The 21,224-nt window shown below is 25.3% G+C and overlaps 1 protein-coding gene across 1 annotated transcript in view; it reads left to right on the top strand.

The window, feature by feature from the left end:
* The first annotated feature begins 650 nt into the window (after positions 1-650).
* The window catches only part of LOC129606992 (B-cell receptor CD22), a 122,282-nt gene continuing 101,708 nt past the window's right edge, over positions 651-21,224 (top strand). The window contains exons 1-7 of the mRNA XM_055517664.1: positions 651-690; positions 17,380-17,512; positions 18,594-18,808; positions 18,955-19,065; positions 19,160-19,372; positions 19,465-19,634; positions 20,959-21,094. Coding sequence (XP_055373639.1) covers positions 651-690; positions 17,380-17,512; positions 18,594-18,808; positions 18,955-19,065; positions 19,160-19,372; positions 19,465-19,634; positions 20,959-21,094 — 1,018 coding nt within the window. The remainder of the gene's footprint in view (positions 691-17,379; positions 17,513-18,593; positions 18,809-18,954; positions 19,066-19,159; positions 19,373-19,464; positions 19,635-20,958; positions 21,095-21,224) is intronic.

The following is a 21,224-nucleotide window of genomic DNA, read 5'->3' as shown; positions in this document are numbered from 1 at the left end:
ACATTTCAAAACTATCAAGAACAAAAGCTAGTCCTTATATTCGTATAATATTTACAATAATTTTTTCAAAAAATAGACAATGCAATATACGACTACTAATAATATATTGCATACACATAATTTATAATTTTGCCAAAATGGAAGTGTCAAATTATTTGTTATAAAAAAAAATTATAATTTATATAATAAACATTGTAGGTGGTTTTGTTACTAAAGTTGTTTCAGTACATGGCCAATAAATTATGGTATTAATAAAAATTACAATATTAAATGTTAAAAATACACTTTGTTTACTTACACTCAAATATACACTTGTATTTTTTTCATTCCTACACAACACATTAAAATTATATGTATGGAAAATTTGCTTTTTCGTTCATAACACAGAATTGTTAGAATGGCATAGAATTCAAAAATTTTTACAATACAACTTCATTAGGTTTGCTTTTGATAGTTAAAAAAAAAGAGAGAATTAAGAAAAATTTTTATTTTCTGCATTAACTGCATGTAAGTGTCTGCGAAACATTAAATTTTTTATAAAACAAGAGAATTATGTCAGAAATTTGAATGAAAAGCTAAAGTTAACCATTCATTTGGCGTTTACTGAAAATTTCTTATATTTTTCTTGATATTGATTTTTTGTTACAAAAATGGCATTTTTCGAACTATTAAAACTTTTGGTATACGAAAGTAAGATTTATTTGTGCGTATAATTTCAATTTTACTTGAAATTGCACGTTATGGCTATCCTATTGGTCTCCTAATCGAATTTAATTTCACATTTTCAATATTCATCATCACATTTCTATATATGTATATTGTAAGTATGCACATTATTATACAAAATGAATTATTCAAATACGAACATTATATATAAAAAAAGTTTCCTATACAACCACACATTCACATTTTGATTTTTTACATACATTGCATATACAAGTATGTACGTGGCATGCCGAAATATTTTTGAACATACAAAACAATAAAAAAATTGTATATTTTGTGAAATATTTGCAATAAAGTGAATTGAGGATGCCATACGATACTAACAAAAAAAAAACATTTTTATAGAAATTTACGCATAAAACGTTAAAAAAATTATTAATATGGTCACGTATTTGCTCATGTCACATCAAAGCCATCATTTATAGCATAGACTAATATAATAATCGAGTATACAAAGGATAATATATGAAAGTGTGTATGTTGCACAAATGAAAATTACACATAAAAGTATAAAGAAGATGTTATTATAGAATTATGATCTTATTATTTTCTTAATACACTCGTCCTTATAAGAACTTAGAAGATGTTAATTGCACTGTCGCCGAATATATTTGTTTGTGTTGGAATATACAACTAGAAGTTTTTGTGTGAAAACATAATTTTTAATGTTATTTTTGCAACCGAATTTAAATATGATTTTTTTCGAAATATTTTTGTATTTGCAAAAAACTCATACATAGAAAAAATTCGACGTTCTATATAAAATTTTTGAACATTATGAGCATAATTGCTTATACACAAATTTAACTTTATTTTTGTTTTTTCATTTTCCTATTTTTCGTCCTGTATTTTGTTTTGTACTCGTATTTCTTATTTTTGTTATTATTTTAAGGTTTTGCTTTTGGTTTTTCTGTAAGGCAGTTAACAGATGTGATGAAAATATGAATAGGTTTTATTTTTGTCAGGGTTAGTGAACAATTATAATATGCGTTGAATGTATAGAAGCTAAATTATATTAAATTATATTAAAGTTCTAGTTAAAACTTTAAAATTTAAAAGAATTTCGTATTTACATTTAAATTTTTTAAATTAATTAAATTGAAACAACATCACTATACTTGGAAAGACCTACGAAAATTATAAGAAATAGGTCATTGAGCATGTTTTAAGCTCAAATTAAGAAAATTTTTGCATTCTATAACACACGTGTACAATATCTTTGAATATCTTACACATTTATATGGATTTGAAAGTGTACTTATTCCAATGGAATCTATACAAAATAAATTTTCCCATTATAGTGGACAGGCAGGTATAGAGTTTTTTTTGCACATGAATCTTATTAGAATAAATGAAAACATGGTATGACCTATAATTTGTTTTAGAATTTTTAGGCTCTTTAAGAATATAAAACTTTTATATGAACAAGGATTATTCATGTAAGCATGTAATATACATAAAAACATATACAAATATAAACACAACATTAAGTATTCAAATGCTTACCTTTATCATATAGCCAAGCTTCAGTAATTTAAAAAATTATTATAGTTTAATGAAGTTTCTATGTTTTTAGAACGTGTACATTTTGTACTTAATTTGCGAAATCTTATACAAAACTTTTGTATTTTAAAATTGTAATATAATAGTTTTTTAGTTCTAAAATAGATTTGTATTTATAGAAAAAATATAGCATGAAATAGAAATCATTAATATTAATTTATCAGAAAAAGTCCAAGTAAAAAATATCACGAAAAATATGATTTCACCGAAGTGAAATGCGAATATGTATAAAATATTTAAAAATATATGTACATTTGTGAAATTGTTGCATAAATATTATAAAATGAAATTGTTGCAACAATGTACTATTTGTATTATAGACCAAATTAGTTTAAAATAAATTCTTTCTTGAAAAGTAAGATATTAAGAACCTAGCTATATTGATGCAATTGAGAATAGAATTTGATATTCCTGCAGAATTTTATTATAAAATATGATCATAAAGTAATATAATCATATAGTAAAATACGAGTAGTATATACATTTCCCACATGATATTTTCATATATATAGGAACTAATAAAACAAACTACAGTGTTAGTCTGACGAAGGAATTGCGCAAAATAATTAAAATATGTGATACAGCAGGGTACTTTAAAGATTTAAAGAACTCAAAGCAAAATCCGATTTTCTGAATAACTTTATTACATACCTTTTTGTCACAGAATTCTGGTATGAGATGAAGAGCAATATTCCCATAGAATCCATATGAACTATTGTCTTAGACGGCATCAGAAATATAAAATTACAGACCATCTTTTCTCGATTAGACCAAATTTTTTTGATATAATGCCTTATGTGCACGTTTGTTCATGGATTTGTGAAAATATTTTTTAAATATATGATAACTATATTATGCCTATATATTTGTAAATAATTCTAGGGTATATTACTTATAATAATTGACATATTACTTGTTATTATTTCTTTCTGTAATTAATTTTGTCATTCTCTTATATGTAAAATCATTTACGTACTTAATCATTGTATCCTTTGGCTTTCGTTGTAGTAATCAGCACAATAATATCCTGATGCAATATATCCTAATATCCTGATATAATTATACAATATGGATAAAAACTTTAGGCGATTTATTAAGACATAAATGAAAATATATTCCTATAAAACATAAATTAACATTTTCCTATAAAATAATTATGCTTTGTACATTTTGAAATAATATTGTGAAACACAATGATTTCTTCAAGTATGACAGTATTATTAGATAATATATTACATTGAAAAGCCGTACATTGTACATATAGAAGCATTAATTTTGTAGGCAAAATAAGTTTAACACACTTGAAAGAATGTTAGTTAATCAATTAAAGTACAGATATGTACCTACACAAATTATTATTACTTGTAAACTAATTTTCTACATAAAAAGTTAAATAAATTTTAATAATTGAAAATTATAAATTTAGACACGTGTAGCATTATGTTATTAAATTGTGTTTATCTTTAGTTCATTGATGTTCCCAATATTTCTCTGTAGCCTATATTTCCACGTGTATGCCTTTATATTTCATAGAAAATAATATGTTACATGAATGTAATGAACTTTTTTTAAATTGACTCATATTCCATATATAGACAAGTAATATAAAAAATAGTAGCAGCCGATATTTTTGTGTGAGCCCTCGAATAATATCAAGTTTTTCTCTGACACTAAAATACTCTGACTTCATGTCATGTAGCCAAGTATCTAATGTTTGCATACTCGTGTAAATCCCCCCATTCAAAGAACAAAAAAAATTTATGTTTACCGAGAAGCAGTACGGTTTTTTTTAAACTGAAAAATAAAATTGGCCCACACTTGTAAATCAAAATTAAATACCTGTTTAAAATATAAAAATATTTTTTTTTATATACTTGACTTAAAACTCTTAAAATAAAAATTTTCTCCTACATAGAAGATAAAAAATTTTATGTAATCACAATAGGTTGAATAAAATATCCTTGAATAATAAAAAAACAAGAAAAAGTTTTCAGAGAATGATAAGGCCTCTTAGAATTCTCCTTTTTTATATTTTATAATTTCATTTGAAATATTGTCACGTAAATATCATAGAATATAGCCGATATTAAGTCATGAGTTATCATCCTTTTTCATATGCACCTACTTAATTTTGAGAATTTAGGCATTAAGAAATTTTTTGGCTCCTTTTTTCGCCATTATCATCAAAACTTTATTAGCATAATGATCATTATCGCCATTACGGTCAGCCAAGAGAGAACAAAAGTTACATACATACATATGTACATATATATATGCAATACATTTGCATGCTTATACATAAATGTGTGAACATGGAATATGTTTTTAAAATAATGTATAAAGCTGGTTTATAAAGTTATTTAAGTAGAATAATATATTGTGAAAAAGAAAATCCTGCCAAATTTAGATAAATGGTAATAAATAAAAAAATAATTACAGATACACGAGAATTTATATTTTCGCTTGGTATGTGCCTAGTTGAAATGTAATACTCTTCGTGTTTGTTGTTTTGTTATCTTTAGATTTAATCATTTTTAATTCTTTAAATTATAACAATCACAAATGCCTTAAACAAATTTTTACAATTTCTCTTACCCAAAACTTACTTTTGTTTTTTTAAATTATCAGCATACGGAAAAAAATAAAGTAAATTTAAGTCTTCGGTATAGAGGAAAAGATCGTGAAAACTTCAAATGAATCGCTACAAGCACTCGCCGTACTTGAAAACTACATCTTAAATATTTCTAGAGACATAGTAGAGTAGTCAATAACGTTACTTCTTGAACTGAGAAAAAACGACATTAAAACAATCAAAAGTAAAAGCACTTTTACAAAAATTAAATTTATTTTTAATTTTTAAAACCGAAATATTTAAATGAATTGTAATGTTTATAAATACAAAACCGGAAATTAGAAAAATCTTAATCCCTTGTAATTAGTAATTTAGTTTTATTGAAGTTTTGCTTAACATATATACTAACTATATAGCTACATATACACATCTAAATGATAAAGAACTTATAAGCACAACTTGAATATTTTAAAATACTGCTCATCTAAAAATTTTCGAAAAAGTTTTATTGCTTTACAGCGTAAAAGTAAAATTATCATTTGTCTTTTTGTAAATGTTTTAATTTTTACCAAACGTAAATAAGTAAAATAATTAGAAAAATTACTTGACACATTTTAAAAAAAAAATATAAATTTTGCTGAAAATTCAAAATAGAATTAATTTTTGTTAATCTGGTACTTAAAGGTACTTAGTTAGAATATAATATCCAACCTTAACGTCAAGCCTGTAATGATGCCAACAAAGTAAAATTAGAAAACAAGTCATACACAATTGCGGGGTTTATTTTGCTAGCAATATGTAATATTGAATAAGATAAGCGAAGTTATGTGATAGCACTAAATTTCGGATGTCGAGTTTTCGGTGTGAATACATTTCTCTCTATGCTTACCTTAGAGCGTATGTAGAACGTAATTGGACACACGTACATAAAATTTCATATTTATACCTTTATTAGTTTTTGAAATATATAAAATAAACTCTTTAGGTTATATGGCAGCTACCCGAACCTGTTTTCCGGATTAGTCCAATTACAATAGCGTTCGTCCTTGGCACAAAAGAAACAACTTGTAAAAGTTTGGTATCGGTTACATTATTCGTTTTTGAGTTATAGTGCGATCGGACGGACGGACGGACGGACATGTCTAAATCAACTCAGAATTTTACGCTGAGCAAGAATATATACAATATATAATATATATATATGTCCATACCACAGATGACTCCTTCACGTAGTTACAAACTCCATACCAAAGTTAATATACCCTTCACGAAGTGCAGGGTATATATAAAAAAAAATATTTTACGCATATTTTCTTCTTTTGAATTTAATTATTTAATAATTTTAAGACCGAAAATTTTATTCCTTTAGCCATTAAAGACATGAAATATTTTAAAAATACAGATTACTTCCGGATCTTGTATCCCATACAATTTTAAATAAGGATTTACTTTTGAACTCTCAAAAAAATTTTTTCTTTCTCTATTTTACTAAATAAAAATCAACATTTCATTCTTAAAATCAAAATTAAATTCAATCCGGATTTTGTTCTAAAAATTTTCTGTTTAATATTCTTCACTACAATATTCTTTAAAATATTATTTACAAAAACAACTTAATACATGTACCTTCATATATATTTACATCAATGTAAACAAATACTCATTTGGAAAACAAAATTTACATTTCGTTTAAATGGAAAGAATTGCTATATTAAAATTATGTAAAGGGAATTTTGTTTTCTGTACCTTAAGATTTGCAATAACAAGTTAAAAAAGTAAGTAACAGTATTAAATAAAGGTAAAATTGTACCTAAGTATATATACATTGTCGAACTTAAATGGATTTGATTTTTCCTTGGCTGGTTTTTTTTTTTGCTTTTATATTAATATTTTATGCAGCAGGTGTGCTGGAAATAACTACACTATTGTTCAACATCATTTAGATTTTTTTGATATTTATGTATTACATTTTTTCAAAAATAATATATTTTATATGATTGACGATGAAACGGCTTTAAGTCAGGTAGCTTCAGCAACTATCAACTTTACATATTTCGTAAAATTTAATTACTCTTATACTCTAATAATGGAATGAGCTAGGAATGTTGTTTCGTTAATCTAATAAACTAGTTTAATTGAATTTTTTTAATAATTTTCACAATATTTTATTTTATTGTCAAGTTAAGGAGAATGTTTCGGGGTTAGTTAACAAAATAAGCTTGTATTATTAAGCTCTACGTGTTAATTTGATTTAAAAGTATAAGCAATACATTACGCTGTATAATGCAATTTGCATTACAAATCTTTTTTGTACAAGCAGTACAATACGTTGTATAATGCAAATTATAACAATGTATAGTACAAATCGTTTTGTTAAGTTACTGAAATAAATATCCAGTACGTACTGTTCTCTTAGCCATTTTCAACAAATATAATCTACTTAACTTATATAATTATTAAAGGTATACAGCATCCTATAAATGGTGTACCTCCTTCAATAAAAAAAAACAAAATTCTGTAAAAAACTATATACTATAAACATAGGTATTTCCATAAGCATATGATGATATATTCATATACATAAGTAGAAATAATAATATATAATATAACAAAACAAATAATGGTACCCTTTTTCTAACGGTGTTAAACAGAAAGAATAATAAATGATCCCGAAAAGTATTATGCTTATATACCAAAGATAGATCTGTAGAATTTTTTTTTTGGTTTTTAAATAAAACTTTATTTTAAATAACATATATACATTATATAATCTTCTTACATATATATACACACATAATATGTTTTCGCCTTCGAATAATTTACTATACTTGTATTATGCTATATATACAATGATACTTGCTTTATACCCTACAATACTCTAAATATATTTTCTATGAGAAGATAATGGAGATACTAATCTCTTAAGCTTATTGGAGCTCATGGTAAATTTAAAAAGCACTTATACAAATGTTAATGTATTTGGGTATTTGTATATATTATATAACCATATACATATGATTATATTATGTACATATATAAGTAAATACATTTTTTATGAGAAATTTTAACCATTTCATACTGAGAGATATTGGCTATCGGTTGAAGAAATTTTGTTAACCCTTTTTATTTCAGGGTTTTTTTTGTTGTTTTGTTTTTTTAAGGTATATAATTTCCAAAAGTGCTCGCTGTTATCCTCTTCAAGTTTTATATTTTATTAGATATATTATTGTATAAGTACATTTATCCAATATAAATGTCTGTGGTTAAAATATAGCTATATTCATTTTAAGTCGAAATATTAAAATTTTTAAGTACAAACTCTTTAAATTATTTAAGAATTTCTAGTCAGATTTTTTGTTGGATTATCCCTATACAGTAAATTTTTTATGTTTTATCATTGTTTTCATATAATTTCGAATTCAAATTTAGGTACCTATTTAAATGCAAAAATAAAGTTAGGAAAATATTTTTTGCGATCAAATTGCTTGTGGAAATAGTTGTGACAATTACTTGTACAATGATTAAATTTAAATTTGGGAAAGATTAGAGTAAGCTCTAATGTTACGAAATTAATTGCATTGTAGAATTTTTTAAAAATCAATAAACTTTTTCAACTGTGTACGTATAACTTAAAATTATTTGATGTTTAAAGTGTGACAAAAATTTATTTGTCCCGGAATCTAAAAAACTAAACTATGGGCATCAAATGGTGACGTCCCTTGAGTCAAATTAAATTCCTTGAATGATATCTATCAGGTATGCACTTGGGACTTGGAGGATACGATCCATAAAGGAAAACTACAAAAAAAATGTATATATATATATAGGTGAAATTGTTCCATTATCGTTATGCTGTCTACAATAATCAGAAAAATCGGTTAAGATCTTTCAAAATTCAAATATTTTTATATAAACGTTCTTGAATTAAAGCTTTCAGTTTTTTCAGAAACGTTTTGTTCTGTACTTTCAGAAACGATCATGAAAGAGGAAATTCTCCATAGATTTTCTTTTTTTCTAGACAATAAGATGTAGGACTCTGGAATTTTAACAGCCCTTATTAATAAACAGTTCATTTCACTAGAAGAAACTACTTTTTTATATCTTGATTTCCTCACAAGTCATTTGAATTTTCGGCACCTAGTATTTTCTAAAATGCAAGCTCTTCAAAATTTCTAAAGATGCAGAGCACTGACGGCAAATGCCATGCCATCAAAAAATATAATTTTTTTTTTTCTTAACTTACCTGCTTAACCGTCAAACTCAACCATAGTTAACGTTATTTTGTATATATAAAACTGTTTTGTTTTGCTCATGAAATGAAACTAGTTTAAGTAAAGTAGTAAATTGCTTTCGCAAGCGACATATTTTCACTTGTTGAAGGGAAAAGTGCTATTTAACAAACCATTGTTTTGACCCAGCTTTATTTGCTGTACTTTCAATTATTCCAGTTAAAGTAGGATGCTATTCAAAATGATTTTATATCATCCTATAGTAGCAGAAAGACAAAATGAGGCTACAAAAAGTAGCCTCATTTATTTATTTCTTTATAAAATAATTTTTTATAGTGCTTTCCTTTTATTTTTCTCTTGCTTCCTTATTTTACATTAAATATTATGAAACCATACCAAATAATTTTCTTTTTCATTCTGTATCCAAATAATATAATAGTGGCGGTTAAAAACGGTATAGTGTTAGTCATAATAAAAATTAATCAAGGGAATAGAAAAAAGCTTTAATAATTTGGCATACAATTTAAACTTAAAGGTAATTTAAGGAAAAGGAAAGGCTAAAAAACAATATATATACTTATATGCAAATATATATATGTAGATATATATATATTTTGTGTGATTTTAGCATTAGGTATAGATTATGGATGCCAAAATGTTCTCCAGAAAAAGTTCACTACACAATAAATGAGAGAAAACTGCCTAAAAGTCCAGGAGAATAAGAAAACAAAGAAAAATACTAAATAGAAAAATTAAAATTCCCGTTTTTATACCCTGCACTTCGTGAAGGGTATATTAACTTTGGTATGGAGTTTGTAACTACTTGAAGGAGCCATCTGCGGTATGGACATATATATATATTCTTGCTCAGCGTAAAATTCTGCGTCGATTTAGACATGTCCGTCTGTCCGTCCGTCCGATCGCACGATAACTCAAAAACGAATAATGCAATCGACATCAAACTTTCACAAGTTGCTTCTTTTGTGCCAAGGACGAACCCTATTGTTATTGGACCAATTCGGACAACGGGTTCGGGTAGCTGCCATACAACTCAAAGAGTTTATTTTAATTATTTCAAAAACTAATAAAGGTACAAATATAAAATTTTGTATACATGTGTCCAATTATATTCTACATATGTTATAAAAATTATAATGGGGTAGCTGCACCGGTTCGGGTGGCTGCCATACAACTCCAAAAGCAAATTTTTTATATTCGGCAAAATAATAAAGTCAGATTCATGAAACTTGGCAGTCGTGTGTCCAATTATAGGTCAAAGATATTTCTGAAGTTTTGGTGGAATTGCTTGACAGGTTCGAGTGGCTCCCATACAAGTCCAAAAGCTTATTTTAAATATTTGGAAAAATAATAAAGTCAGATTCATGAAACTTAGTAGTTGTGTGTCCAATTATAGGTCAAAGATATTTCTGAAGTTTTGGTGGAATTGCTCGACAGGTTCGAGTGGCTCCCATATAAGTCCAAAAGCTTATTTTAAATATTTGGAAAAATAAAAAAGTTAGATTCATGAAACTTGGCAGTTGTGTGTCCAATTATAGATCAGATATACCTGCGAAGTTTTAGTGGAGGTGCTTGACAGGTTCGGGTGGCTCCCATACAAGTCCAAAAGCTTATTTTAAATATTTGGAAAAGTAATAAAGCTAGATTCATGAAACTTGGCAGTTGTGTGTCCAATTATAGATCAGTTATATTAGCGAAGTTTTAGTGGAATTTCTTGGCAGGTTCGGGTACCTGCCATACAACTCCAAAAGCTAATTTTAAATATTTGGAAAAATATTAAAGTCAGATTCATGAAACTTCTCAGTCGGATGTCCAATTATAGGTCAGACTTATCCGTGAAGTTTCTATAGAATGACTTCACAGGTTTGAGTAATTGCTATACAACAATGAAAGGTGCAGGGTATAATTCAATCGGTTCATACCGACTGAAACGTTTTTACTTGTTTTATTATTCTCCTGTTTTCCTTTAATTTTTAATTTTCCTTTGTTTTTCTCCAAAAAGGATATTGTGGTTTCTTTTTCATGATTATTATACAGAATCATTCATTTTAGAAAATTTATTAAAAATGTAAAGTAGGTCCGCATTTATATTTGAATTAAATTAAATTTAGACATTAAATTATCAGTTAATTACGTTAACTTGGTAACAATGTTGAAGTTAACAACAGCTAAAAAGCAAATTTGAAAAGATTTTAAAAACTGTTTTAAATATTTCTCAAAAGTATTGGAGTTTTCTCATAAAGATTGAAATTATTTTAATTTTGCAAGTTGAAAGAGATTGGCATGAGTCAAATTCTTTTCTTATTCGTTAGACTTTACTTGTGCTATTCTTTTCCTTGCTGCATCTGAAGTATAAAGAATAGAATGGATAATTCAACTTTTAACGTTTTATTTAATTTGATGTTTGAACTTGAAAGCCTTTTAGTTTTACGAGAAAATTATCGAAATTCTACTCTTTTTCTATAGCCATACAATGTGGTTCAACAAAGCTTGGTGTTGCAATATTTTAAAAAATATTGATAAAACACAAACAAATTTAGAAAATAATTGATTGTTTGAGTTTCTGATAACTGAACACAAAAATCGATGTTATTTGCCATTTTTATAAATTCAGCAATAATCACCATTAAATTACACGAAAAATTTTTGTATGTGAGGGTTAAGCTTTTTAAATAGGTAAGTACTCGTAACCGTTTAATATTATGGTAAAGAAACTGTAGGGAATTTAAAAAAGATCCTATGGGTAGTTGGATTATTTTTCAAAATATTTTTTTTTTCATACTCCACTTTTGTACCAAATTGAACTTTATTAAAAAGCGTTGACCAGTTTAATGGAAATTGTGTAAATTTTGTGTGTAGGTTTTTTTCTTGTTCCCTCTTTTTTAATTTAATTTTTTAAGAACTAAAATAAATTTGTGGAATTCTATATCCATTAATTTTATCTTTCCTTTTTTGTCTAAGCGCTTTTAGAATATAATCGGTTTAAGGAATAAGGAAAGTAAAAAAAGAAAGAACAAGGAATTTATGTACATAAAATGCAAGACTAAAAATCAGAAAATTAAAGGAGAAGTGGATTTTTTTTTGCAGTTTAAAAAAAATGTTTAATGATAGCTTAGAATTGGTGTTTTTAATTCTTTTTGGTTAGGCAAAAAAAGATTTTAAAAAGTCTCTTTTGTATAATCGAAGTTGTATTTTTCTTGATTTCTCATTTAATTAACTTAAAATTAGAACGCTTGAAGAAAACCACAAAATTAAATTAAAAATCTATCTTTGGCATCAAAACACTAATTAATTGTTAAAAGTAAAAATTTCCTTTGAAAAATTTTTTAATCTAAATTAATATATTTTGAAAATTCTAAATTTACTCATAATTTTTCATGAAGAATGATTAATTATTTTGAATTCTTGAATTTTGCGCGAACCACAATATACTCGTATGTAAAATAATTGAATTCTTGAGAAAATCCCTAAATTGTACTTCATTCTTGGCGTGTTTTATATTCATATATGTGTTTAAATTAAATTGATATTGTGTTATTCAATAATAAAATGGGAATTTAATATTGAGAAATAATTTTATACACCTTTTAATTACAATTTTAATTTTACTCTTTAAATCTAATTTATTTTTAGGTTTCATAAGCAATTCTTACTTTTAAGAAGCATTCCAAAACAATTTTTGTTCTGGAACTATTTTTTATAATATTCTTAGTACACTTTTCTGTTCCATGTATCTAATATTTTTAAAGTACTTTAATTTATTTTAGTAGTGAAATTAAAGTAAGACAAATGACAAATAATTTAGGACTGTCGACTTTATTAAATTCTCGAAACTATTTAAAATTATAAACTTCTACACAATTCTTGTATTTCTACATAGCTCTCTGAAGACTTAATTTTTTTTATTAGTAAAAACTGTTCAAATGCTTGAAACTCTTTAACACGAACTCAATATTTTGAATTGAAAGTGTTGTGTAAACTTTAACGACATAAAAATATTTTCACGGATAATAAGTATTTTAACTTTATTCTTAATGTCGTATTTTTAAGTTTTTAAAAGTAAATCTATTAAGAGAAATTTAAAATTCATTTCTATTATAATTTTTTTTTATTATGATTTATAATATGTAATTTCTGTAGAAAATAAATTATTTGAACAAAAGTATTGTTTAAAATACCGTCTATAGGCATTCATTTTCGAAATAGAGAAATCATTAAAATTGGCTAGACAATTTTTTCAGCCGCAATAATTCAAGTTACATGTATATAGAATAACTTTTAAGCAATAATTTTTTGGAGACACATACATTAGTATAATAAATACTTAAGAAATGACTTAAAACACAAAAAACAACACCAAAAACAAAAAAAAAACTAAAATGACTTAATAATGTAAATATGGAAAAAGCAAAAATGATTTACAAGCAACTTTATTCATGTAAAATTTTGAAAAATAAAATTCCAAAATTATGTCAAAGTCAAAATCATAAATAAAATTTTACACTTTATAGAAGTTGTTTTAGTTGTTGTTACATTAAATACAGGTCTAGTACTCATATTAAATATAGTGTAGTAATAAATCCTGGAATAATGGTGTAGTAATAAATCTTGGAATATCATGAATTTTAATCTATAAAATTATTATGATTTAATTATGGATTCGGTATATCAGAGCCCATAATAATGAATTCAGTGAATTTCTAAGTTGTAAATGCGAATTCCTGTAGTAAAACTCTTGTTTTACGCTTTTGTCAAATATGAATTAAATGTGTAAGTACATATGTACATTTGGATGATGTAGGATAATTTTTTAAGAAAATTTTGGAAGTATGATAAAAGAAATATATTAAGTAAAATGAAGTTTACCCGGCCGGTCGGTAATTGTATACTTGTTCCCGGAATAACATTACTCGAATTTTGATAGTAATTTTCGTTTTCCTTCATGCTGTAACAATTTAAATTTATTACCATTATTGAAGATATTATTTTATTTAATTATATTTGTAACTTCATACAAGATTTTTTTTATAATTTGTGTAGCTAAATCATTAAGTGGAAATACGAAGGTCACGATTAATGTTCATCAAAACTTTCTTTTGCTTTATTCTGTCCTTTTTTTTTTTTGGAGTTTTACTTTTACATATTTTGCACTCATTAAATTTCTATATATGTAAAAAGTTTTTTATGTCATTAAAATTCAAAAATATGTTTTGCGTCAGAGTAATTTTTAAAATTCTTTAGAATTACTTTGAATACGTACACAAGAAAATTATAATGATTATCTGTAAAATCAAGTGATGTCGAATATTATTCTTTCACAAAAAAGGAAAATGATAAAACTTGATCAAAACTTGATAAAACATTCATATATTTATGTAGTTCTAAGAATTGAAAAAGTTTGTTTAGCTACATATATGTACATATGTATGTATGCATAAAATTAAGAAATAGCATACATAAATAATATGTTACGGAGGATGTATAAAATTTTTTTCTAAAATACTATTTTCACGAGCAAGTTTTCTTGAAACTTAACGCGATTTTTCAAACAGTACACTGTTAACAGTTCCGTATCAAGTTTTCTGTTATGGTGCTTCTTGTTTCTAAATAAATTATTAAGAAAATACATTTTTGCGATATTCTTTTAATAATAATATTGTAAGATATTTTGTAAAGTTTTGTTTGAGTTATATTTGGGTGATTTAATTAATTGGGAATTAACCATTTTATAATTTTTTAAGCCAATTGGAAAATTAATTGTGCCTGTGAAATAAAATTCGTATAGGAAAATTTTCTGGATATATAGATGGAAAACCTCAATTCGTCGTCTTCTTTTCAGATATTAATTTTCAAATTTTTCTCAATTTTTCATCTATATTTTTCATCTATATATCCAGACAAACAAAATATTAGACAATCAAATATGCAATAAGTATTTTAAAAATAATTTTCTAATTTATCTTTTTTCCGAATTCGGTTTTGTATTTTTCTTATATTACAATAGTAATTAAAAAATATTCAAGTGCATATCGAAAATGACACATAAAAAGATGAACATATGTATATATGTGTACGTATTGATCATGATTGTTAAAATATTTATGATGAAAAATTTCAATTTTCCTGATGATGAAAAATGCACGTCAATAAACTTCATAATATGCACGTATGTTGTGTTTTGTAAGGGGTTTTATTTTATTGAAACAATAGCGAAAAAAACTTACATATCATATTATGAAAAAAATGTTCAAAATTAAGAGCCTCTTGAAAAATGCAAATGAAAGTGATATTAAAAAAGAATAACGGATGCGTGAAAAGAATAAGAGTTTTTGATTTAAATAGCAGAAAAAAAAGTTTTATCTTCATTCATACACTGAAAATACCACAATGATGAAGAATTACAAAAACAAAAAAACACAAAACAAAGGAGAACATCATTGAAATTTGGAAAATGCCATTTCAGTATGCTATCGTTGATCCAGTCAACTAACGGGTCTGAAAATATTTTCTACAAAAATTTTTAATTTTAATTTTTTTTGAAATTTTGAAGAAATCACCAACTTTTACAAGAATATCAAGCAGAAATTTTTTAAATTATTTAAAATTCTTTTATTCTTTAAATATAAATTAAGATTTAAGAACTTCTTTAAGAAATTGATTTAGCAGGAAATTGCATATATATTATACTGAAACCTTATAAGATCTTTTGTAAGTGATATAATACCATAGCTTTTAGAAAACAAGTTAAAGGAGCAATAATATTATTGTTTAAATTATTATGAGTAGAAGCTATAATACATAAAGAATTTTGCCAATCAGCAAAATGAAAACACTTTATTGGTGTTAAAATAAATACATATTAAGAACGCACTTTGTCGCAAATAAAATTTTTGTCTATAAAAATTAAATGGGTCCTAAAAAGTTAACATATACCACCGACCTGCCGGTAATGGTTTCCTTTTATATCTATTATTACCATCCTTTTATATCTACTTTTTCACTTAGTGTTGTCTCATTTATTTTGTTCTGTTAATGCGCGACCGGAATATTCTTCAAAATAACTTGTCTATTTTGTGTCATTCAAAATGTTCCTCTGATATTGATATTACAAGGTTCTCTTTCATTGTTTAAGTATGTTGTTATAAGTATGTTTAAGATTTTTTTCAGTTAAGGTTTACATAAAGAAAAATTATTGTTTTATTGTTTTTAACTCGAATATAAAGTATTAGTAAACTATGACCTCGAAAATTTTCAATCTTAAATGGCGAAAGTGTATAGTTCTAAACTTACGTTACGATTTTCTCAATAACATAATCTACATGAAATAATGTTTAATTATGCTTGAATTAATTATGTCAAATTGTCGACTTAATACGTTTTGCCATATAAATGGTCTATAAAATTAAAAAGCATTCTAAACAAAGGATTAAATTTATCATTCTATTGGAATGCATAAGAATTTTTACTTATTGACGTACAGACTCTAAAATAAATGAAAAATAAAGTTTTTGTACACTAGACAGTTTGCATCATTTGCATCATTATAAAACATAAGTACATAATATACATAATATATAAATAATATCATATCATATGTCTACTATATGAAATAGAATTTAAAATTTTCCAAAAATTTCGAATCATCCCAGCTTGTTAGTATGCATATCGCTATAAAATTCAAAAATAAAACAAAAATTTATAAAATTAAGAAAAGCAAGAAGATCAAAATCTGAAAAAACAAAAGTATTTTAGTTCAACATATTTGCAATTACACAAGTACATTCTACGTATGTGCATATATGACAAACTTTTATTGTATTAATGTAAATGCTACATGATTATTTGAAAATCTAATCAAATCGTTTTTGGCGTATGTTACATAAGAATACATGAAAACTAAAAAAAAACAAAAAAGAAATTAAAAATGACTTTTTGCTACTTTTAAAATGCAATTGCTGCTTGCTTCTTTCTGAATTCTACATACATAGCGATGGTTGTTTAAAAATAAGTGCAATGCGGCTGCTACCAGTATAAACATCTAAATTTAAAACTAAAATAAAGAGATAATTTTCACATTTTTTGAATTTTTTTTACTTATATGTTTTCTTTTCGGAAAAAAGAACATGTTTACGCGAAAAGAATTTTTGTATTCTTTTATTTTTTTATTTTTTTTTAAGAAAATTTTCATTTAACATTTTTTTTTTTGTATATTTTTTAAAGAAAAACAAAAATGAACTTAAAATATTTTTCTCTTTTTTTTTTCTTTTACAGTTCCAGCACGAGTTGTTTGGGCAGCACTTGGCAAAAATGCAGATCTTCCATGCGATTTAACCCCTCCAAATTCTCAAGATGCTGTAAAACTGCTGCTATGGTTCAAGGACACAACAGGCATTCCTTTATACAGGCAAGTATTACGTACAATAAAAAATATACAAGTATATGCATATTTTATAGACGCGCCTATGTACACATATACATAATATGCACATAGAAACAAATCTCTATATACAAAATACATTTTTTGTTATATAAAAAAAAAAAAAAAGATTTTGTCTGTATATTTTGAATTTTCATTATTTTTTCCCTTTATTTCATCTGCTTGTAGAGAATAAATTAAATGTTTTAAGAAAAAAAAAACCATGAAATTTTTCGATTTTTTTTTCTTTTGATAAAAAGTCTGAATATATTATAATATCACAAAAGGAAAAAAAAATATAACAGAAAAGCAAAGAATTTTTGTTGACCTTATTGTAATCATTGAGGAAGTTATAAAAAATATTCAATTTTAGGGTTGTCAAGCTCATTTTCTAAGAACGCCAAAATTATTATATAATAAAAACTATTTGAATAATCAAGGCAAAAAGAATGGGAGAATTACTCAAAAAAAATTTTTTTCTTTCGCAATTCTCTTGTGTCCTAGACACAAAGACATCCCGATTTGACTCAACTGAAATTTTTGTAATTAGTATGTAATACTAGTAGTTTCAATACAAAGAATTTATAGTTGTTTAAAAATTGAAGCACATCTAAATTTCGAAATCAATACCCGTACATAGATATAATACACTCATTTTTAAAACTTATTTTTCAAATTATTTTATATAATATGAATCCCCTAATAATTTCTCTATATCACGGGTATTCTAGATCACGACAGCTATAGTAAAATATTTACTTTTCTTTATAACTTTGGTTACCCTAATAATTTCTTTAATTAAGAAAATATTATTTGTCACAGAAAAGAAAACCCTTTTCGTTCAAATTTAATTAAAATAAAATATTCACGCTTGTACATATTATATAGGTATATAGTTGTAGATACAGACCTACTTTTCTATATTATCCTATATTAAGCAAAAATATTCTTGCTTTAAGGATAATAATATTATTAATTCCTTTCACCTTTCCTTTAATTTTTCAATATGTTTTAGGTTTAATAAAAATATTATAATTTTTCTTTATAAAAATTAAAAAAAATAATGTAGTCTGGACTCCAGAAAAGGAAATATCAAATTAGCAACACATTCAGCAATAGCTAACGATTTAGGTCAAAGGTTGTTTTTTACAATACCGGACAGCCCAAAAGATGCACGTCTTCAAATACGTGATGTTAAGCCAATCGATGGCGGTGTATATCGATGTAGGGTAGATTTTTTTAATTCACCGACACGAAATTTTAGAATTAATTTAACTTTAGTAGGTAAGTTTAATATTTTAATTAAAAATATTTTCAAATTTAATAAAAGAATTTAAAAATATTTTCGAACAGAGAATTATAATATTACAAAAGCATGAAATAGTTATTAAAAATTTAACTGTATTATTTTATTGTTTCACCATTTTTAGTTCCCCCCGAGGAACCCCGAATATTCGATTCACAGGGTAAAGAAATATCACAAATAGCAGGTCCATTTAGAGAAGGTTATGAACTTTTTCTCTCATGTGAAGTTAGTGGAGGTAAAATTTAATTTAAGAAAAAAAAATATTTTTAAAAAATTTGTTGTAAATTTTGTTTCAATTTCTTTTTTTTTTCAATTTCATATTATAAAAGGACGACCTCGTCCAAAGGTAACGTGGTGGCGTGATGATGTTGAAATAGCTGGTAGTAGTCAACCTTCAGCTGATGAAGTATCATCAGCAGTAGTAAATCAATTGTTCATTGGAACAATAACTAGGGAATATTATGGTTCAAAATTACAGTGTAGAGCTCAAGGATCAAAATTAATAGAGCCAGTTGTTAAAGAAGTTACAATACAAGTTCACTGTAAGTTGATGTGTTATACAAAAAGAAATTATTTATAAATTTGTAGAGAATATTTTAAAGACTTAATGCTGTTTTAAATAAATTTATTACAGTAAAACCATTAACAGTTAAAATAGTGACACCAAATGATCTATTAACAGCTGGCCATCCAGTGCCTTTAAGATGTGAGTCATGGGGCTCGTATCCAGCAGCTAAAATTACATGGTTGTTAGATGGTGATCCAATACGTAATGCTGATGTTACAGTCCATAATGATAAAGAAGTAATTTGTGTTACTATTGTAAAATAATTTAATGTGTTAGGTGCTATTAGCACTTTAAATTATATATAATTTATATACTGAGGCAGAATTTTCACAAAGTAATTAATATGCGGAGTCAAATTCGAAAACAAAATTTCTTTAGACTATTGCATGAGATTTTTGTATTATGAAGGGAATTATCGTTAATGAAGAAATTATAAGGTTGCTTGTTAACATGAAATTGCATTAATCATGGCACCTTATAACTCAAAGTGGCTCAGATTTTAATAGATTCATTCGAAGTGCAAAATAATGGCAAAATCTTGTATTTTTTTGTTAAAGCTATTTTTAAAATCAAATTTATTTTATTTAAAATTATTTTACTTAAAGTATATTTTACGTGTTATGTAAACAATAATACGATATAGGTTATAATAGTTGTAAAATATTAATTAATTTAGCCTGAAAGGGTTTTTACATTATTTTATTTCGTATTTTTATATGTTCGTGTAAAACTATCAAAATTTTAATTTTAACAAACTTTCAACACACAGTAACAAAAAATTATTTGAATATCTACGAATATTTAGAAAATATAATTTATGGTATTATTATTTTGCACATCCGCAAGCCAAACAATATTTACTCTATGAGTACATGAGCTTCAGATATTGTTTTGGAAATTTTTTTTTTAGAACTTTTACGTGGTCAACTTACAGTTGATTATAGTTACCTGTTCAAAAAATTTTCATAAACCATATATCAGTCACTTTACTTTTATGATATTTCCCATATTAACATTGAAATATACTGGTTTAAAGTACACAATTATAATATACCAAAACCATATACGTACATGTAATAAAATATGCAAATATTCTATGTAAAATGCACATGTACATTGTAAACATTAATTTAAACGAAGGTATATACATAACATATGTATATATATGTACACAAGAATCATACAATATTCTCTTCTTTCTCTTTTCATTATGTAAATGCATAAATGTATAATATCAACCACATAACTACAAGCTATATAATAATAATATGTACACCTTTATGTGTTTACCATAACGATTTGTACAATATTTATGAATATCGTCCTTGTAAACATTCTTAAAAATATATTATAATTTTGTATAACATTTTCACATCGAAATATTTACATGATGTTATGTATAATATAGGTATCTATATATATACATACATGTAATAAATATTATATATGACACAGATATGTAGCAAATTTAGATTATAAATTTTTTTTTTTAAATATTTACAAAAAAAAAATTCATGGTTTTTTGAATATAATATGAAAACTTTTGTACTTATGTAACAGGATTCAAATATAACAACTAGTATCCTGACACTGAGGGTGACATCAGATAATAATAATGCTGAGCTCACGTGTAGAGCATCAAATCCTTGGTTTTCAGGTGGATCCATTGAGGATAAAAGAATAATCAGTGTAGCATGTAAGTATATAATATTATTTAATACTATTACAGTACCTCTTCAAGTAATTTTTATGTACAATTTTTCATATTTTACATATTAGAACTCATTCACGTATAGATAGGTGCACATTGACAACAAACTATAATG

This window comes from Condylostylus longicornis, unplaced genomic scaffold, assembly GCF_029603195.1.
Source record: "Condylostylus longicornis isolate FDR11 unplaced genomic scaffold, ASM2960319v2 ptg000023l, whole genome shotgun sequence".
NCBI lineage: Eukaryota > Metazoa > Arthropoda > Insecta > Diptera > Dolichopodidae > Condylostylus > Condylostylus longicornis.
The sequence above is the reverse complement of the archived record's forward strand: the minus strand, read 5'-3'. Positions and strand labels throughout refer to the sequence as shown.